The sequence below is a fragment of the Leptopilina boulardi genome, unplaced genomic scaffold (assembly GCF_019393585.1).
Source record: "Leptopilina boulardi isolate dan_hultmark-lab unplaced genomic scaffold, ZJU_Lbou_2.1 LbouV2_213, whole genome shotgun sequence".
NCBI lineage: Eukaryota > Metazoa > Arthropoda > Insecta > Hymenoptera > Figitidae > Leptopilina > Leptopilina boulardi.
The window spans coordinates 3,209,565-3,231,738 of record NW_026137767.1 but is presented as its reverse complement, the minus strand read 5'-3'; the positions used below and the strand labels follow the sequence as shown (position 1 = coordinate 3,231,738).

At 32.6% G+C, this 22,174-nt stretch overlaps 1 protein-coding gene across 11 annotated transcripts in view; it reads right to left on the bottom strand.

Annotated features, from left to right (window-relative positions):
• The window catches only part of LOC127278970 (odorant receptor 22c-like), a 62,921-nt gene that overhangs the window by 35,156 nt on the left and 5,591 nt on the right, over positions 1–22,174 (bottom strand). For 7 of the 11 annotated variants that reach the window (XR_007842572.1, XM_051300970.1, XM_051300971.1 and 4 more), the window contains 3 exons: positions 7,806–7,923; positions 7,414–7,669; positions 4,618–4,734 (listed from right to left, as the gene is read on the bottom strand). Coding sequence is in view for 10 of the 11 variants with exons in the window: in XM_051300970.1 (XP_051156927.1) it covers positions 4,618–4,734; positions 7,414–7,669; positions 7,806–7,923 (491 nt within the window). In the remaining variant the exon portion in view is untranslated. Of the gene's footprint in view, positions 1–2,464; positions 2,641–4,617; positions 4,735–7,413; positions 7,670–7,805; positions 7,924–22,174 lie in introns of all 11 variants that reach the window. The other 4 variants (XM_051300978.1, XM_051300980.1, XM_051300972.1 and 1 more) reach the window with 3 other exon arrangements.

Sequence of the window (22,174 nt, the reverse complement as noted above, 5' to 3'; positions counted from 1 at the left end):
GTCTATTGCAAGGAGTGGCTCCAGAACTGGTGGCGGAAGCCAAAAACCGGTTCCTCAGAGGGTTGAAATAAGGCGTCCTGTGAGGACAGTATTTTGATTTTTCTTAAAATAAAAGATGTATTATTTTCTTAATTTTTCTATTTCATAAATATAATTTTTTGTTGTTGGTTAAGTCTTGAAGACTGAAATTAGAATATAAGTCATGTTGTTATGATAACAGAGTCTATTTTCTGACAATTAAAAATATGTTTAATTTTGATGGAGAATTTGTTGTTATTTTGACCTAAGGGTGCATTTATTTTGGGTTATGGCGATATTAAAGAATACCGACCATGGGGAGGAGATTATAACGAGGCATTCGTTATACGAACGAAATATTGCTTTTGTTCGTCGAGATTTGTAATATTATTTTGAGGGCCTTTTTGGAAAGATGTGTTTCGTGGGACAGAACGAATATTAATGAGTCGCGCAGGCGTGATTCCGAAGGGTCCGAATTTGGTCGGCGACGTCCGAATTTCCCCCTTACAGGTGGTTGTTGCGTCAGAGTGACGGAGAACGAGAGATGGATTTTCCAAGCTGCGAGACAAGGAAGAAGGACCTTAGCGCGCAGTGGCGATCGAGGCCAGCACTATTCATTCGACAATCAATCAGGCGACACGTTTTCCCTGCAGGCCGCGGATCGCGAGTGGTCCATATAATTTTGATTGATAGTTTAATTATTGTTGACTGTGATTTACTTATTTTTTAATAAAGAATTATACTCGTGTGAATCAGTGTTTAACTGGGAGTTGGCGTAATTATTAATTACAGATTGCGGAGATTTTGCTGTTAAAGACATCGTGGGTAAGTGTTGGCTTCCCTTAGGTTCATTGGTCTCGCCGTTTTGCATCGTCGGTTTTGTTTGGCGGAATCTCCCCAGAGAGAACGAGGTTTCGAGATAGGTTTTTCTTAATAGTAATTATCAACGACGCGCTAGATGCGCAATATTAATTTATTTAAAAAGCACGTCGCATCTTGTATATTATAGTATATTTATTTTTTAATTAAAAATTTACTATTTACACGACGAATATGTATCTTTTCGATGCCGAAAGGTTTTATTTTATCAAAACACACAATTAATAACACAGGAAAGTTACACTGATCTTATTTTTTACAATATAATGTACTAGCTGCCGATAACTAATGCACTGACGATTACTGGTGCATTTACCTTACCCAAAAAAAAATTTTATCGTCTTTTTTCCAACATTTTTTTTTAATTGAAAAAATTTTTAAATGGAAAAATTTATGGTAATATATAATTTAATCTTCTTCCTTACATTAAGACCAATCGATTGGTATATATAAAGTATAAATTTGATTGAAATTTAAAGAATTAATGAAAGTTAAAAAATCAAAAATGTACATATTAGCTAAAAAATGTTGTGTTTTTTCAATTCAAGTTAATACATAAAATAATTAAATTCCTCGCATTAAAACGATTCGATTCGTATATATATAAAGTATATGTTACACCCAAAATAAATTAAAATTTTCTTAATTTTTCAAAAAATTTAAATAATTTAAATCAGTTTTTAACTCGAAATGTATTAAATCAATCAATTGAATTAGAGAAATTCATAGCTTCCTCCACGAGGAAGCAAATTTTTTGCTTCACACAATGAGGAAGCAAAATGTTTATGAAATAAACATAAAGGACCCCCTCCTTGTTTTAATTAATTTTATTTTGTTCTTGAAAAAAAAATCTTAAAAATGGGTCTGATTTTCGGTCTTCACAGTGGTTTACCCCTTAAGTTAGTAGTTTAATGCATTATGATAAGAAAATTGTCAAGATCTTGGACAAGAAAATGTACATGATCTTGTGCAGATTCATGTGCAAGTACTTCTACATAAACACGTTCAATTTTATGTACAAGTACTTAGTACATTTATAAAAAAGATTCTTTTTTTAAATTTGATATTTTAATAAGTTATAATCATTAAGACTATTCACTTATTCCAGTAGGCAAAAAATCAGGTTCATTTTAAAAACGTTCCTTACAAGTACATTTTCTTGTTTATGATCTTTTACAGGGGTTTTCAGCATGGTTTGAATAGTACTGAACAAACTATTTAGGATCAAAAACCATATGAAATTTTGACGCAGTAAATTATTGTCTGTCTGTTTGTAATATATGTCTGTTGATTTCCTAGTAATACAGCGAATAGAATATTACAATGGTTAATTCCAATAAATTAGAGAAATTCCCTTTTTTATAATTCACAAGTGCAGAAAAGGAATAAGGTAATATTTATTACTTTTCATTCCATTTGAAAAAATAAAAATTAATCTCAAGTTGTGTCGTTACAAGTCTGTAAGGGTGACCAATCAGCCACGTAAACTTAGAAATAAATTTACAAAATAAATCTTTTGAAATTGAACTGAAAAGAAATTAAATTTATTAAATTTAGAACTTGATACCTATATCCAGATAGCACGCAAGTTAGCTGCCAACTTGCAGTCGACTTGCATTGCAAGTTTCCTGCAAGCTTGCAATGTCCCAACCTTTGCAAACTTGCACTGCAAGCTTGCAGCATACTTGTAGCAAGCTTGAAGCAAGTTTGCTGAAAGTCTTCTGCAAGTTTGCTGCAAGCTAGCTGGAAAATATTATTAATTTATTATTCGATTAATTAATTAATTAGTTATTAATATTACGGTAATATTACAGCAATATAACCCTATAACATTACTGTAATATTACAGTGATATTAAAATGACCGCCTCATGGTAATATTACCGGATAATGTTACTGTAATATTAATGCATTATTACTGTAATATTACAGTAACATTACAGTAATATTAAGGTAATGATACACGAGAATATTGCAGTAATATTAGAAGAGTATTCTGCCCTACAACGGAAGAACATACATAAGCCACATTGTCGCTTTGGTCGAGTTCTGTATATAAACACTGCGGAAGAGCGACTGAAGCGACAATGTGGCTTATGTGTTTTCTTTCGTTGTAGGGCAGTATTATTTTACGAAAAAAATGTACCCAACCGCTGAATCGAACCCCGAACTCAAGGCACATAAGTCCAGAGTTTTACCAACAAGCCACACTGACTTACAATATATTTATGATTATGATGCTTTATGCATACAAATCAATCTGTAATATTACTGTACATCATTACCGTAATATTACAGTAATATTACTCGGTAATATCACCATCAGGCGGACATTTTAATATCACTGTAATATTCTAGTAATACTACAGTAATATTACGTGCTAGTTGGGATATGTATTTGAGACCATAGCTGGAAGGTAAAAAAATGTACTGCGCAGCCCTATATGTTATAGAATTGAACTACGCATCGTTTTTTGGTTTTAAGAAAAATATTTTTTGCAAAATATAGGGGAGGATGGGGCAAGGATAGTTAATGGGTAAGGATAGTTAGATACTGTTATGCTTAGACCAATTGCGAAGTCAGAAGTTTATTTTTGTAAAAAGTCTGTTTTGATAAAATGTCAACGTAGTGTTTATCATTTTACTTCTAAATTAAATCACGTCGTTCCTTAAAATTTAGAAAAACTGATTGTTCTTTTTATGTTGATATAATGGTATGTATAATACGGAAAACGAAGCTTATTGACCAAGAAATTGGTGATCATCTGAAGAAAATTGGTTAAACTTCAGATTTTAGTTCAGACGAATTTTAATGCAATAATTGATATTTATAAAATGTTCAAAACATGTTTTTAATACTTGATATATCAATATCGAATAATCTAAATCCAATAAAATAAAGAAACCGAAAATTTACTGATTTTCTATGACAATTTTAGCATTCGGATTCTTTAAACTATCTTTGCCCCGGTACTGGGGCAAGGATAGTTAACATTTTTTTTTTACTTTTTCATTCGTATCTCGTAGGGATTGCAGTCTACAGCAAAATAATGCATAGCAAAATTATAGCCAAATAACCAGGCTTTCCAAAAATACTACTCGTTTGCAGATACAAATTCAGGTTTGGTCGCTAGATTAAAAAACGTCTTACCTAACTATTCATGCCTTATCCTCCCCTACGCTTGCATTTGTAAACTCGCAGAAGACTTTCAGCAAAGTTGCAGTGCAAGTTTGCGAAGGGTGGGACATTGCAAGCTTGCAAAGCAAACTTAAAAAACTTGCAATGCAAGTCGGCTGCAAGTTGGCAACAGACTTGCGTGCTATCTGGGTACATTAAAAGTAATAAATAAAATAAATTTGAAATAGAAATTTTTTTTTTCTTTTATGCGTATTGTGTTTACAATTTAAAAAAATCATAAATGTATTATCATTAGCGGAATTAATAAGAATCGTCACATTTATGCTTTTATCTAAATAAAATTTATAAAATTAAAAATTTATGAAGTATAATCCACAAAATAAATAAAAATTGCATTTAAGAATGTAAAATACTTGAGTTTTTCAATATTCTAACCAATTTGAGGGTATTAAAAATTAGAGAGAATTGCCTGCATTAAATAGAATAAATAAAATTTAAATGTTACAAAATATAAGATAATTTTAATTTTTTTACTTCAAGCCTTATTTAGTTAATTTTAAGTAAAATTTGTGTTATACAAACAATAGAACTCTTCTGTGCATTGACACACAAAGTTTAATTTCTTGCTGTAGCTTCTTTCGAAAATTAACATTATTAGTGGAATTAGAATTTTCTTTGATTGCAGAGGTCAATTTATTTCTGTGAACAATAAATATGTAATAGACTTATTTAATACTGATAATTATATATCAAATTTTTTAACTAAAAATAATAATTTTTTTTAATGGTTATCAGTTATTACATTTATTTTATGTTCGTAGTTGTATTTTTACATGAACTTAATATCCACGTGAAAAGATTACCGGTAAACTCCGCGAAGTAGCTCCGTGGAATTTCCGCAGAGCTGCTCCGCGGATTTTCCGCGAAATTTTCGCAAATTTTTTTTTTTGCATAATAATATATTTATGTTATTATTTAAAATAATATAAAATTAAATTGTGTATATTCTACTTAAAATTACTTTTTAATTTTTAGTTAACAAGTGAGAGAAGACTTTGACACTAATTTTGTTAACAAAAAATTGAAAACTATAAAAATAGGTTCACGGTTATAGCCGGTAAAGATGTATGTATTTTTCTTTTCTACTTAAAAAAGTAATCCCAAAATTGATATCAGATTATTGCATTAAAGAGAGTTAAATATATAATAGATTAAATAGTTTTTTACTTGTATTTATCCTTTTTATAAGACAATAATAAAATTCATTTCATATAAAAATTTTATTAATAAAAAAATAAAAATGCATTTGCCATATGATACTGATTTCTATTTATTTAATAAAATTTATTTCACTCATTATATATTTTAATTTTTAGTAGGGTTAAATTAGGTTACAATTAAAACTTTCAGAAAATAACTTTATAATCTAAATACAGGTTATAAGCTCTTAAAAAGGTTTGGAAAAAGAAATGATTTCCCGGTCGTTACCGTTACTTATTGATGGCTTCGTAATATGAAAATTTTATACGACATGTTTAACTTCCCCAAAAAATTGTATTCTTGCTGCTGCCTAGTTCTTGAGTGACATCGATTTGTTATTCTTCTAATGCTTCGTATTTTCATCATGTCTTGAAATGTTAAAATCCTTAAAAAATCCTTACCGATTGTAATTTAAATAGAATGTATTGAATTTAATATTATATTACTTTAAATAATAACATAAATATATTATTATGCAAAAAAAAAATTTGCGGAAATTTCGCGGAAAATCCGCGGAGCTGCTCTGCGGAAATTCCGCGGAGCTATTTCGCGGAGTTTACCGGTAATCTTTTCACGTGGGTAGAACATGCTTCAACTAATTAGATTCCTCACTATATTTATAGATAAAAATTATTTAAAGAATATATTGGTCAAAAATGCCAGACGGCATACATTCTTGTTCAGGAAGGTATAACAGAAGCTGATTTTTTGAAAATTGAAAAGCTGTATTTTGTAGATTTTTGAGTGCTATAAACGAAACGGTAAACAACAAATTTCCATTAGCTCTAGTTCTCCAGAAAATTGGGAGGGGAATAACGAGTATTAGTGCTGTGAAGTTAGCAATGGAGCGTACATAGCCTTCCTATTCTAAGCAACTTAACAAGTTCACGTGCTTTTTCTCGATTTGCATGCTTAATTGGATAGAATAAGGGAACGTACGCTTAGCCGCACGCTCTAAAGTTAGTGAAACGGAAAATTGTGAAAAAAATTGAAAATAGAAATTTTTATTTTTGAAAACTTAGGAAATTAGAAAGCGCATCTCTTTTCCTTTGATATTTCTCATACATCACTTTACTTGATTTATTAAATCCCCTTTGACGAACAAGTGGTACACTCGCCAAAGAGACTTTGAAAAATCATTTCAAGTGTCATTCTCCCTTGCAATCCCATTTTGCTATTTTAATAATAATTATAGGACAATTATATGACGAAGAAAACTTATAAAATCAATTGCAACAATATGGTATAATCAAAAATAAGATGCAACTTTTTGTATTTATTGCCGTATATTTGCATCAAATGAAAGCAAACAAGAAAGGATCTACTGACATTGCTTACCGAGAGTCACCTTAAAACTGAAATCTTCTTTTGAAACAAGATAATTCAAATAAAAAATTTTAATTTTCTGAGGAGTTTGCAAATCTTGAACCCAGTACTCAACATCATTTTAATTGTGAGTAAGACGATACAATCACCAGAATTAGATTTATGCGAAGTCGTGGATAGAATATACTCTCTTTATCAAACGTTGGATGAATTGAGAAATAGCGATGCCATGTACAACGCAATTTATGCAAAAACACGTGCTTCATGTGAACAATTATGTGTTGTAATCACATTAATTTGCCCTTTTATTGTTATTGTTTAGTCTGTATAATTTAACTTTTTTATCTTCAAATTTACACATCTTTAATATTGTCAGGTTAAAATACGTGTCCGATTACTATTGTATTGTTGGGATGCCAAAGTGCACATGCAGCACTTTGTCTGCACGTGGAACGGGTGATAGTTGTAAACAGTTTTTATCCTATTCAACTTCGTAGTCAAAACACTTTCAGACTCTCGCTCTAACGTTCTCTAGGCACTATTAACGGAAAGGATCAAACGTGCGTGGAGGTCGTGCAATTATTGCTATGAGGTATCTAATAAATCACTCATTCCCTCTCCAAATTTCCATATTTTTATTTCCAGAGATAAATAAAAAACCACAATTTTTATGGTTTACATCATAAAAAATAAATTTGCGTATATTTACTATTACTATTTTCGTATTCAGAAAATCAACTTATGTTATATACATTATACCGAAACTATATCTAATTAAATAATTAAGTTTACCCTATTATTTCAAATACTCCACATGCATGCTCAAGGAACATTAAAAGAACTATATCTCCATTTACGATCACAGCAGTACAAATGGAAGCAGATAAATAATTGTGTAGTAATATTAGGTAGAAGTATTTTTCTGAATCTATGCCAAAGTCAGTTAGAAAAAGAAGCTGCGAAGGTTCATTATTATTTTTCAAAGTGTTACGCATCAGAGTACTAAAATGTAAAAACACGAAGTTTGATAGATTTCCAAAGAGTCCAACTGAAAAATCAAAGGAAGTAGAAAACTTGTTTTAAAGAAAGACAGTATAATAAACCTATATTTGCTAATATAAACTTAAAGTTTTTAAACAATTTTTTAATTACTTAAATTATTATTCTAATAATAAAATATCTACAAGCGAATATCATGGAATAAAATCTGCATTTCCTGCCATATTTGTGAAGAATATCGACTTCATGTTTTGATGTTAATGTGTCCCAGTCATTTTGAATTTTCCAAAAAACAACGTTCATCTATGATGAATTTTTTTTTTTAAATATGAATATCTGATAATAATAATGTTTTAACGCCAAAACATAGTAGACCAGAAACGTTTTTTTCTAGCCAAAACACAGCCCCATTAAAAATTACCCTACGTGGAAAATTAAAGTACCTTACTCCAATGTATTTTGATGCGCTGAACATGAATCTAATGTCAGATTTGCTCCAACTAAGTGGTTTTTTAGATCGCTAATTACTAATTTAAAATTAGATTTTGAAAATTCTAAATGTCAGTTCTAAAATATGTCCCGTCAACCAAAACTCAAAAACTTTATGAAAAATACCATAAAGTTTGCGCAGTTCTGAAAATTTTACCCTAATTTTCCAACTTTACGAATTTTTTCTGCTTTCTTTTAAAAAAATAAATAATTACATTTAGTGCTCTCTGTAAAAAAACAATAAAAACAAAATAGCGTTGGCCCTGGATTCCAATCAAACTTAATGGTGTTCCGCATTGGCAAGCAGTGGTTGTCTTTTAAAAATTGGCTCCTCGTAGGTGCATTTAATTTAAAAAGAATTTTTCTCTCAACTCGAATAGAAACGGAAAAATCGAAAAAAATACCAGTCATCCTGAATGTTGTTCTTTCATTTACGCACAAGAAATTGAAAATTCATTACGATAAACGACGCCAGGAAGTAAAATAAGACATTTTTTGTAGCCGTCAGGAGTTGCGAGGACGAGTCAAAGATTTTGCCATTGAATTCACGAGCCTAACTGTTATTGATGCTGCCATTAACTCTAGTCGAGGTATTGAGGATTTTTCAGGTGCTATTCGAGACTTAGCGCCCAACAATTGAACTCCTATTGAATTTTCAGTAACAATACGCGCGAATACAACTGCAGCATAAGCCTGTTTGCTAGCATCTCCGAAAGCGTGTAACGACAAACTTCCTTCCCCAATTTCTCGACTGATTTAAATCTCTTTTATTAATGGCAGTTCTTTCAACCAAATTCTCGCTTCTTCTTTCTACTTTTTCTTCCCATAACTGCTTTAGTAAAATTCTGGGTTTCAGGGAAACTGGACTTGTAAAACCAATAGGATCAAATATCCTATGTGATATGAATAAAAGGGATCGTTTTGTTAAAATGCTGGAGATTTTCATATCCATCATATCAGGATTAATTAATATCGTGTCTTTACTCTTATTCCAAGAAATTCCTAAAACAAGTGCAACTTTATTTTCCGAAATTTCTCCTGAATTTTCCCATCCACGCAATTCAAACCCACCCGCAGCCATGACAGCAGTGGCTTCTTTCCCAAAAACTTGCAATTCTTCTAAAGAATCTACGCTTGTTACGCAGTTATCCATGTAAAATGAATCTTTTAATTTTTTAACTAATTTTTGCGTCCATAAAAATTCATCGCCAGATTGCACTTTTTGCAGAGATCGATCCAGTAGTAACGCAATAACCGCTGATAACAAAAAAGGACTACTGGATAGACCAAACACTACGCGGCAATGACGGAACACAACGATTTTTCCATCTACTTCCCACATAAAACGCAAGTGATCTCTGTCAGACTTATTAACTTCAACTTGCAAAAACGCGCCTTTTATATCTGAGATAACGCCCACTTTTCTCTCTCGGAAACTTTTTCTAAACAATCATTTAATGACGGATGCCCTTTTTTCTTAGCTGATGCATCAAATACCGGTCTAATTTTTGTTGTACTGTTCATTTTTATGACAGGTCGGTGTGGAAGGTAATGGCCTATATGGGAAACATCTTTTTCGGAAATTTTCTCAATTATGTCTTTTGCTAACCACGTTTCAAAAACTTCGCTACAAGCACGAAATAAACCTTGATTATTCAATTTCTCTACAGTCTTTACTAAACGTTGACGTGCGATATTGAAATTCGTTGGTAGTGGGACATAATTCTCCTTCCAGGGTAATCTAACTTGGTACTGCACCTCAGGAGTAAACTTAGATGTGCTCTCTATAAATTTCCGTACGTTTTCGTTACGCTTCGTCTCACATTCGTTTTCAATAGGATCTGTAATACCGAGTATATCTAATCGCCATAACTCGGATGGATTCGCCTCTTGAACAAGCAGCGTCGTTAAAATATTAACTGTCTCCGACTTTTCTCCGTTTTGTTTTGATACCCTTTCCAGCACCGTCCATCTCAGTAACGTCTCTAGCACTGTCAACCTATTCGACAAATCGCATTTTTTCCCGGTAAATAATTTTCCGGCAATATCAGCCCCAATGAGTACATCGATAGAACCCCCTTGGTACCCCGCGTCAGTTAAATTAATGTTTTCTTTACGTAAGTCATTAAGCCAGGATTCTTTTTTTATGGATGGTATTGTCTCACAAATTGTTTCCTGACTCAGTACAGAAAAATTACATGCATACTTTTTATCTAAATTTTTTACTCTTATTTTAAATATATCATGCTTTTTTGCTTTTGAGGTAACCCCTCCAAACAATGAATGTGACACTTCAATCTCTGCATGAAGTGTGTATCCCAACTTTTACACTATATCTGCTCGAATGTATGACTCTTCCTTTGTCGCTTTGCTGCTTCCATTTTTTAGTTTTCACTCACTCACAGTTCACTTGCGTGTACACTTTATCAATAATCCCGAATTTAAGAAAAATGTCCTGTCACGGTCGCCACTTGTTCGGGATTCTAACAGAGAAAAACCAAATTTATTAAACTATTTAAAATCCTCGTCTAATATTATACATATAAAACAGTCTGTCTCGACTTCCTTTAAGGATCGAAAAAAGGAACCCGCCTAGGTCTGACCTATACCGAGTCGTCGTTATCTCTACTCAAAGACCTCTCTCCCTCCTCCACGCTATAATTCTTTTCTCTCACAAATAACTACAGAGGTCACTAAATACTTCCTGAAATTTTTAAATTCTATAACTTTCTAACAGTAGTTATCCGTGCACTTGGTGTGATGTTTTAAAAGGATCTTTTCAGTGAATCTTCTACTTTGCGCACAATCATAAGTATCAAAGCAAACTATACTGATTGGGCTCATGCCGGCGCCAAAAAAGAATTTGCCAAAAAATTTAAATGTTGCATTTCCCCACCAATATTTAATGTTGATCAAGATAAAACTATGCTTGATATAATACCACCACCAGAACTTCACTTGTATTTGGGAGTAGTAAATGGTATATTCAATCATATGGAAAAACAGTTTGGAAATACAGCTTCATCCTGGGCAAAAAATTGCAATGTTGAGCGTCAAGTTAAGTACAGAGGCGAAAGTTTTAATGGAAATAATTGTAGGCAGTTATTAAATAAATTAGATGATTTACGTCGTATTTGCCCTATAGGATGTTTAAAGTATGTGCAAGTTCATAGTGATTTTCGAGCTGTTGCTGATGCTTGTTTTAGTAATATTTTAGATCCTAATTTTGCAAAGTACATATATAATTTTAAAAAAGCTATTTGGAATTGGAAATCTCCAAAACACCCAAAGTGCATTGCATTTTTTATTATGTTACAGAATTTTGTGAAAAACATCATTTTTGCTTAGGTGTAATTTGCGAACATGCCTTTGAGTCTGTTCATCATGAATTTAAAGTTATATGGAACAAATACAAAGTTCACTTGAATCATTCCGATTATGCTAAGCGCTTGTTTCGAGCCGTTTGTGAATTTAATGGTCTTCATGTATAATACTTTTTTTTATATGATATTAGAATTTTTCAATCAAACGGAAGTTAATTTTATTGTTGACTTGATAAAATAAATAATTTTCATGCTTTAAATTACAAATCTTGTTATTTATTATAGTTTTATATTATAATCTAAATTTTTTATAGTTAAATATAACAAAATCTAAATTTATAAAGAAAATACTTAAAAATTTTGAAATACTCATAATTTTTAAAAAACGCATTTTACAAAAAAAATGGGAAGAAATATTTTCGTCTTAAAATAGTCCAAATTAATTAAATAAAATATTTTTGACCAAAAAAGTTTTTTTTAAATATATTTTTGATTAAAAAAGTTTTTTTCACAATTACAGATTTTCAACCCTTAAAATCAACCCCATTCAAAAACAGCCCGACCGATTTTTTCTTTTTTTATTGGAAAATACTCAGGGAGGCTCAAATTAATAAAATCTGTGGAAAAACGCCATTTCGGAGAACTTTTTATTTAGACTTGATTCAAGCACACCGTGGGTTTTCACCATAAAAATCAAATTTGTGGGTATTGTCACTATGATTTTTGTAATCAGCGCATCAAAATACATAAAAGTACGTAGTATAAAAAAAACGAAAAATATTTTTTAAAAATTCAAAATTTTTTGAAAAATTCCGACAATATTGTAAAAATAATTTGCCCATTATCAAACTAGGCTTAAAAGTTTCGTAAAAAGAAGTAGTTTTTTTTTTTAATTTTGAAAAAAATCGATCAGTACGTCAAATGAGAAAAATGACTTTTTATCATTAAAACTCAAAAAATTGATAGTAATATCGTTTTGAAAAACACACATTTTGAAAAAAAGACTTTTAAAATTGATGCATTTTTAAGGAAGTTATGAACATTCAAAAATTAAAAGTCATGAAAATTCTCCAATTTTCAAAATTCCATAACTCGAAAACGACTTGCTAAAAAAAATTTGAAAAAATTCATGGAAGCTAGTTTCAATTAGTACTAAAAGAAAAAAATTCTCAAAAAAATCGGAGATGCAATTGCAGATGGACTTACACTTTGGCGTGGAATACATCATATATAATATATATATATATATATATATATATATATATATATATATATATATATATATATATATATATATATATATACTAGGGGGCTATGCCCCCTGCGCGCTTCGCGCGCCAACCCCCATCCCCCCTCCTCTCTTCCCCCCACCCCAAATTTAAAGGTTAAGATCGTTTCAAGACTCTGAATATAGCCGTAAGTACCCCCTCCCTTTTCTTCTACCCCCCTTCTCTTGACTTGCGGCTATATTCAGAGTCTTGGAACAGCGGCTTCGCGCTCCAACCCCCATCCCCCCTCCTCTCTTCCCCTCCTTTTCCCCTCCCCCACCCTAAATTTAAAGGTTAAGATCGTTTCAAGACTCTGAATATAGCCGCAAGTCCCCCCCTCCCTTCTCTCCTATCCCCCTTCTCTTGACTTGCGGCTATATTCAGAGTCTTGGAACAGCGGCGGCGTCGGCGGCGATATCTTTTTGTAATATAGGTAGATATATATAGTTAATGAGGACCCAGTAAAAAAGGAATTATTGAGCAAGCCGTTTGGACAATCGAGCAAGCCGTCTGCTCAATTGTCCAAACGACATCTGGACAATTGGACTGCTTGCTCAATCATCCAATGCATTAGGCCCATTCAATCTACACATATTTAGAGGCTACGCAAAGGAAAAATTGACTTAACTTTATATAAAACTTAAAAACATTAATAAAAATAGATAAATATTGAAAAATAAACTGTGAAAGAATCTGTAATTGGCAAAAACGACGAATTTTATGAAATATTTTTTTGGTTACTGTTCATGTAATTCTGTAGGTAAAAATATATTTCTTTATCGACACTGAATATTTATTAATTAATGAATAGAAATTTTGAATTGGTAAATATCAATAGTTGGTAACAAAAGTTTATTTATAGAACCACATGCGCCCTGTTGTACTGTCAACAAAAAATAACATTTCATGAAACTCTTTATTTTTGCTTATTACAGATACTTTCATACTTTATTTATCAATATTTATCTATTTTTATTAATTTTTTTAAAGTTTTATTTAAAGTTAAATCAATTTTTTCTTCTCTTAGCCTCTTAATACGTGCAGGTTGATTGGGCCTAATGCATTAGATAATTGAGCAAGCAGTCCAATTGTCCAGATGTCGTTTAGACAATTGAGCAGATGCCTTGCTCGATTGTCCAAACGGCTTGCTCAATAATTCCTTTTTTACTGGGGATTAACTATGAGGACCCAGGGGTGGGATTCCGATAAGCGATTACGAATATGATGTCGGTTTTTCAAAAATAAGAAATATCTGATCCAATATGACGGACAATAAAATATAAAGTTTTTATAATTTTTTTAAAAATTGTTATTCGGGGGTTTTTGGGGTCGCTGATTACGAATATGATGTCGGTTTTCAAAAATAATAAATAGCGTTTCCTATATGGCGGTCAATAAAATAAGTCAAAAAGATGCGCCTTGAAAAAATTTACAAAACTAGAGATAAATGTCTATTGGTGTCTATACATTTTTTTAAGTTATGGGCTGTTACGATCGTTGAAAATATAACTCTCTTCACTGTAAAGTAATATAAACATAAAATTTCAGAATTTGAAATCTTAATCTTTCAAATTTTACAACTCTTTCAAAAAGATGAATTTTTACAATTTGTTATCTTAAGAAAGGTCTGGACCGTAATTTCCTCCGTTGAATAAAATCAATATTTTTAAGGATTCGAGATTATGGTAGGAAATAACTGTTGTAAAATGTGCCCTTCGTTTACCTAGGATTAAGTCATAAAACTATGCTGTGCGACGATCTTCCGTCTTACCTAGACATATGCCTCTTACCCCAGACAAATTTGGAAAACCTTTAAATTGACCACTCCTCTTGTCATGTTAAAAGTATCCGCCTTTCGAAATATTCATCCCTTCTCCAATTTGACTTTCCTCCACCGATGCTCAACGAAAAACCATCAGAAACTATTTGTACTTCGAAATAGAGACATCGTTTTTATTTTTATATATCCGCAATTTTGTAAAACTTTATAATTTTGATATTTAAATATATGTATTAATTAATGATGTTTCTATATTTAATGAGTTTCTCCCATTCAATTAAATTGACATAATTTTAGTCATTTTTAATTATTAAATTTATCATCAAGTCAAAACAGACTTGGTGCCTAACATTTTGGTCCTTCGAGCCGGATGATGCTCTTATAGTAAATCCGTAAAATTACATTCTTATCATTGTAACGTCAGTGTTTCATATCATCGCATTTTTTGACAATTAGTGCAACATTGTGAATCTGGGAACTTGAATGTTGAGTGCTATACAGACTTACAAACTGTGATTCAAAGGTGAAGTGTAACGAGACTCGTTTAAGTATTCCTTCTAAAGTGCCTTCCTTCTATCATCGAAATCAATAATGGACTAGCAGGACTCGACTTGCATTCACAGATGTATCTTCATTATGAGCAATACAATTGCAGCATTCGTAGCGGTGAGTAAGCGAGTTAATTCGTCAATCTATCCCGTTCAATTCTTATAATTTCCTCACTTTCTCAATTTCAATCGTTAATTACAATGACCGGAACTACTACTGATCCGATATCAAATAACGGCGCCACAACTTCCGGTGGTAATAACGCGGTTACAGTTGTAAATAATGATGACCTTGCAACCGCCAAAAAGGAGCGCGGAAATCTCAAGCGTAGATTAACAAATCTTGAAAAATTTCTTGATAGCTATACTCCCGCGAAATATCACTCTCTCGTAAAACAAAGCAAAGATCTTGAGGGAAATTTATGTGAATTCGACAAATGGCAAACAATAATAGAAAAAGGGGGGTCGGGAACTTTGAACGAAGATGGAATCGATGAAGATTCGAGAAATGACTTTGAAAATAGATATTTTGCAATTTATGACAAAATGTTTAGTATATTAACACCCGTTAATTCAATGAATTTGCCATCGTCTTTCGCATCACAAACCACAAATGAATTTCACAATCAAATCACAAATCCTTTGATTAATCCACTCAATATAAATTCATCGACAAATGAAATATCTGATGATTTTAAAATGCCTTCCCTCGGGTTGCCTTCCTTTAACGGCAATTATGAATCGTGGTTAGGTTTCTATGACGTATTTTATTCCATGGTACATAATAATCCAAAATTAGCACCAATTTTAAAACTCCGATATTTAAAAAATTGTTTAACCGGAGAAGCCGCGGAGGTTATCGCTTCGGTTCAATTATCGGGAGAAAACTATTTGGTTGCTTGGGAAAGTTTAAAAGAAACGTACGATAATCGCAAATTGATAAAACAAAATCACATTCAAGATTTGTTAAACGTTCAATGCATGTCAAAGGAATTCTCATTACGCGAGCTTCTTAATCATGTTCAAAAACACATTAGAGCGTTAAAGGTTCTCGATGAACCTGTCGATCAATGGGGCAGTCTTTTGATTGTTTTAATTAGGAGTAAAATGGATTCAAACACTCCGGAAAAGTGGGACGAATTTTCGTGTGAAAATGCATGTCCGGGATTAGATGATCTTATATCATTTCTTCAAAAAACGCGACCTAATAACAATCGATCAAATCAAAAATTATTTTTGTCAACGACTGCATCCACTTTGTGTCCGAATTGCAAGGGTCAACACGATATCACTTCTTGTGAATCTTTTCTAAACTTGTCTCCATTAGAGCGATTTAAAATTGCAAAAAGGGAAAATCTTTGTGTCAATTGTTTGCACCCATCTCATCGTACTAATAAATGTTGCGGAGAATCTTGCAAAAAGTGTCAAAAGAAACATAATATTCTTCTACACTTCGAAACTAAAATTGTCAATGAAAACAATTCGAATGCATCTTCGTCGACAAGATTGACTTACCTGCCTAATAACAATCAATCTTCTGAGATGTTATTGTCCACAGTGATTGTTGATTTAGTTAATCAAGAAAATGAAATCAAACAATGTCGATTTCTTTTAGATAGTGGATCCCAGTCGCATTATATCACGGAATCAGTCGCTAAGCATTTAAAGTTGCCTCGAAATCCAGTGAATATTAATGTTTTGAGTATCGGTACTAATTACACTAGTGTGCGACATTCAACTAAAGTTGTCATCAAATCACGCTTTTGTAAATTTGAAAAATGTCTCGAATTTTTGATTATCGAAAATTTGAATTCTTCTCTCTCGACACTCAACATCGATCGAAATTCTTTACAAATTCCTAAAAACATCGTTCTGGCTGATCCCGAATTTGAACAATCAGGTGATTTAGATGGTATTATCGGAGTTGGATTATTTTATAATCTTCTTTGCATTGGACAATTTAAATTGAAAAATCATCCTGCTATTTTACAAAAAACTTTGTTAGGTTGGATAATTGCCGGGGAAATATACGGAAATTCAAGCCCATCGAAAGGGACAAGTCATTGCAATTTTGCTTGCAATTCTTCTATAGAATCACAGTTGACCAAATTCTGGGAAGTGGAAGAATTACCACACACCAAATTTCATTCTCCCGAAGAAATTGCTTGTGAAGAGCATTTTGTAAAAAATACAGTTAGAGAATCCGATGGTTCTTATGTCGTTAAACTTCCCTTTAACGAGAAAAAGGAATCAATTGGAAATTCCTTTAATTCAACTCTGCGTCGTTTTATCTCTTTAGAAAATCGATTTCGCAAGGAGCCTGATTTCGAAAAATCATGTAGGAAACAAATTGAAGAATATGAGCTTCTCAATCACATGACGCAAATTCCTGATCATCAATTAGATCATTCTACAGGTTTTTATTTGCCTTATCATGCGGTAGTAAAAGAAGAGAGTTTGACAACCAAAACTAGGGTTGTGTTCGATGCCTCGGCAAAATCATCAACTGGCATTTCATTAAATGAAGCATTAATGGTAGGCGCGACAATTCAACCCGATCTTTTCACTCATTTAATTCGATTTCGTTCTCATCAATGTTTTGACTGCTGATATTGTAAAAATGTACCGTCAGGTAAAGGTACACGCTGACGATGCTGAATTTCAAAACATTATTTATCGAGAATCATTTGATAAACCTATTAAAATCTACTCATTAAATAGAGTAACTTTTGGTGTTGCGAGTGCTCCTTTCTTAGCAACTCGAGTTTTGCACCAATTAGCCGATGACGAAAGTCTAGCGTATCCACAGGCAGCAGAAGTCCTGAAAAATGATTTCTATGTCGATGATTTAATGACAGGTAAAGACACGAAGAAAGAAGCTGTTAAGTTGCGCAATGATTTAATTCAGCTCCTCAAGAAGGGTGGGTTTTGTCTTTGAAAATGGGCTTCAAATGACCCATCTATTGTATCAGATCTTGAAAATTCTCGAGATAATCCCTTTATGGCTCTCGATTCTTCAGACTCAGTAAAAACATTAGGGGTATATTGGAATTTCAAGGAAGACACAATTTCTTATGTTGTAAAATTGCCTCAATCTAATGGTAAAACAACGAAAAGAAAAATCATTTCACAAGTCGCAAAAATCTTTGATCCCTATGGTCTTTTAGGTCCCGTTGTTATTCCAGGAAAAATTATGTTACAAGAACTATGGAAATTAAATATCCATTGGGATGAAACCATTCCAAATTCTATTGAAACCTCTTGGTGTGAATATTTAGATCAATTATCATGCATTAATCAGCTTCGATTTAAGCGATGTGTCATATGTCCAAATTCGAAAAATGTCCAACTCCATGGATTCTGTGACTCAAGCGAGAAAGCCTATGGAGCGTGCCTTTATGTACGTACAATCGATGAAAACGGACAGACGCAGGTAGTTCTTTTGTGTTCAAAATCCCGAGTAGCACCTGTCATTACCTAGATTGGAACTTTGTTCAGCACTTTTATTAGCTGAGCTTCAAGACTCAGTTCAACGTGCTTTGAAAATCAAATTTAATCAGACGTATTTTTGGTCAGATTCCACTATTGCTCTTCAATGGATTAACACGTAACCACATTTGCTTAAAACCTTTGTTGCTAATCGCGTAGCAAAGATTCAATCGCTTTCAGACACACGACAATGGAAACATGTACCCACTACTGAAAATCCCGCTGACCTCATCTCACGCGGTCAAATGCCTAAAGATTTTGTAAAGGGTACATTATGGTCGAATGGTCCTCAATATTTATTTCTTCCTGAAAGTCAATGGCCTTTTCGTGATTTAATAAAGGAAAATGTCCCTGAGATGAAGAATCAAGTTGCAATTCAAATTTCCATGAATATTGTTGTGTCAGGTACAAATATTCTTGAAAGGTATTCTTCTTTTAGAACTCTCGTTAGAGTTGTCGCTTATTGTTTTCGCTTTGCAAACAATGCCAAGAATAAAAATAAACAAACTGGCGAACTAACAGGAAATGAACTCAATGTAGCTACAAATCGAGTAATTCAATTGACACAAAAAAGAGATTTTTTTAAAGAAATTTCGTCTTTAAATCGAAAAGAAGAAATTGATTGCAAAAGTCCGATAAAATCTCTCAATCCTTATATTGATGAAGGGATTATAAGAGTCGGTGGTAGATTAGAACATTCTGATTTAGAACCAGAACAAAAGCATCCGATACTTTTACCGCGAAATCATCCTGTAACGAATCTTATCATACGTGAAGAACATGTTAGACTCCACCACGCAGGTATTCAAAGTACGTTATATTCGGTTAGAGAACGATATTGGCCTATGGATGGACGGAACATTGCACGAAAAATCATTCATCAATGGATGCCTTGTTTTCACGCAAAGCCACGCGACATAAATTACGTCATGGGAAACTTACCTGCGAAACGCGTAGAATTTGTTCGTCCTTTTCTACATACAGGAGTGGATTATTGTGGCCCCTTTTCTATAAAGGAAAAACGATTGCGAAACCGTGGTAAAATTAAATGTTATGTTGCTATTTTTGTCTGACTCGCAAGTAAAGCCGTGCATTTGGAAGTAGTGAATAATCTCACTACCGAGTCGTTTCTCGAAGCTTTGAGTCGATTTATATCACGTCGAGGAAAACCGATTTCTATAATGTCGGACAACGCAACAAATTTTAAGGGTGCCAATCGCGAACTCGTTGAATTACAAGAACTTTTAGAATCAGAAAAACATAATGAAGATATTAAGAAATTTTTAAATACTAGTAAAATCATGTGGAGTTTTATTCCTCCTCGCGCTCCTCATTTTGGCGGTCTGTGGGAAGCCGGCGTAAAATCTTTTAAATTTCATTTTTTGCGTATAGTCGGTGATACACTCTTAACGTACGATCAACTCGAGACTTATGCGATTGAAATTGAAGCTATTTTAAATTCTCGCCCTTTATCTCCTTTATCATCTGATCCCAATGATCCTCGACCTTTGACTCCTGGACATTTTTTGATTGGCGAACCACTAACAAGCTTTCCTCAAGCTGACTTTCGCAATACACCCGTCAATAGGCTGTCTGCTTGGCAACACTCGCAACGACTAAGGAGACACTTTTGGACCAGATGGCATAAGGAATACTTGAATGAGCTCAACACTCGTAATAAATGGAAAAATGCAGATGGAAATATAAGTATTGGTACTCTAGTTGTACTAAAAGATGATAACACTGCACCGTTGCATTGGGTTCTCGGAAGAGTTATTGAAATCCATCCTGGCCAAGATGGAGTTGTCCGGGTCGTAACAGTTAAAACAGAAGCTGGTACTTACAAGCGAAGTGTAAGGCGCGTTTGCCCTTTACCAAATGAACAAAGTCTTGAAAACTCTGAATTGTAATGAGTTAGTCAAGAAATATTGCATACATATAAGGTATTGCTATTATTTAAGTAATGTATTTAAACACTCCATTCAATTAATATTTAAATTTTGTATAGTATTAATTATATAGTGTTATATTATTTACTGTTTTTTGTTTACGTCTTTTGTTTTGAACTTATATCGTTCAAAAGAGGCCAGCGTGTTACGATCGTTGAAAATATAACTCTCTTCACTGTAAAGTAATATAAACATAAAATTTCAGAATTTGAAATCTTAATCTTTCAAATTTTACAACTCTTTCAAAAAGATGAATTTTTACAATTTGTTATCTTAAGAAAGGTCTGGACCGTAATTTCCTCCGTTGAATAAAATCAATATTTTTAAGGATTCGAGATTATGGTAGGAAATAACTGTTGTAAAATGTGCCCTTCGTTTACCTAGGATTAAGTCATAAAACTATGCTGTGCGACGATCTTCCGTCTTACCTAGACATATGCCTCTTACCCCAGACAAATTTGGAAAACCTTTAAATTGACCACTCCTCTTGTCATGTTAAAAGTATCCGCCTTTCGAAATATTCATCCCTTCTCCAATTTGACTTTCCTCCACCGATGCTCAACGAAAAACCATCAGAAACTATTTGTACTTCGAAATAGAGACATCGTTTTTATTTTTATATATCCGCAATTTTGTAAAACTTTATAATTTTGATATTTAAATATATGTATTAATTAATGATGTTTCTATATTTAATGAGTTTCTCCCATTCAATTAAATTGACATAATTTTAGTCATTTTTAATTATTAAATTTATCATCAAGTCAAAACAGACTTGGTGCCTAACATGGGCAAAAAACATTTGTCTCTAATTGTTAAATACGTTAAATAATCACGTATTTTGAGTTTAGTTCAAAATGGGAAGGAAGTGCAAAGAAATATGATTGATGGAATTTCTCTTAAAAAACAATATATAATTTATTAATTCAATCACATAAATAGTAAGTACAAGAATTAAGGAAAGTGAAGACGACGGTGTCTAGGTGGTAACTAACTTACGACCCAGGTCAGAACTTTGTCCTATCTCCAAAAAGTTGATATTGTCATTTTCTAAATTTCCAAATTTGTCCCTCTAATTTCATTTGGCAACATGGGTTAATTTATAAATGCAAGCAAACATTTTTCATCTTCTACAACACGTTTTACTCGTTCCACTCAAGGGTTTTGACCTGGGTACCATAAACGCGCAAGACCCTAGCTGACCAACGGTTAGTTTATCGTAATAAAATTGTACATTGTACATGAAAGGACCCCGCACAAAATGCATTGATTTTGGTTCTCGGTCAAAATGGCTGGTTTTTGAATATGTTGTAGTTTTAGTTATTCTGAATAAATGTTTTCTCTATCAAAATTCAAAAAAATGATAACTTTTAATGTTATCAGCCATAAAAGGTTGAAAACTCGTGCGGTATGGTTCATATAAAAACATACAACAAGAACGAAAAAAACAGATACAAGTTCTTTATGTTATTATCGTTGGATGGATGGATGAATGGGTGGATGGATGGTTGGATGAATGAATGGATGAATGAATAAATGAATGAATTAATTAATTATTCATTTAATTAATGAGTGAATCACGGAATGAATAGATGGATTGATGAATGGATGGATGGGTGGGTGGATAGAAGACTGAATGGTTTCAGATTAACTTGCATGATTGTATGGACACCTCGGCGATTTTAGCTGGAAGTTTTAAAAGATGCAA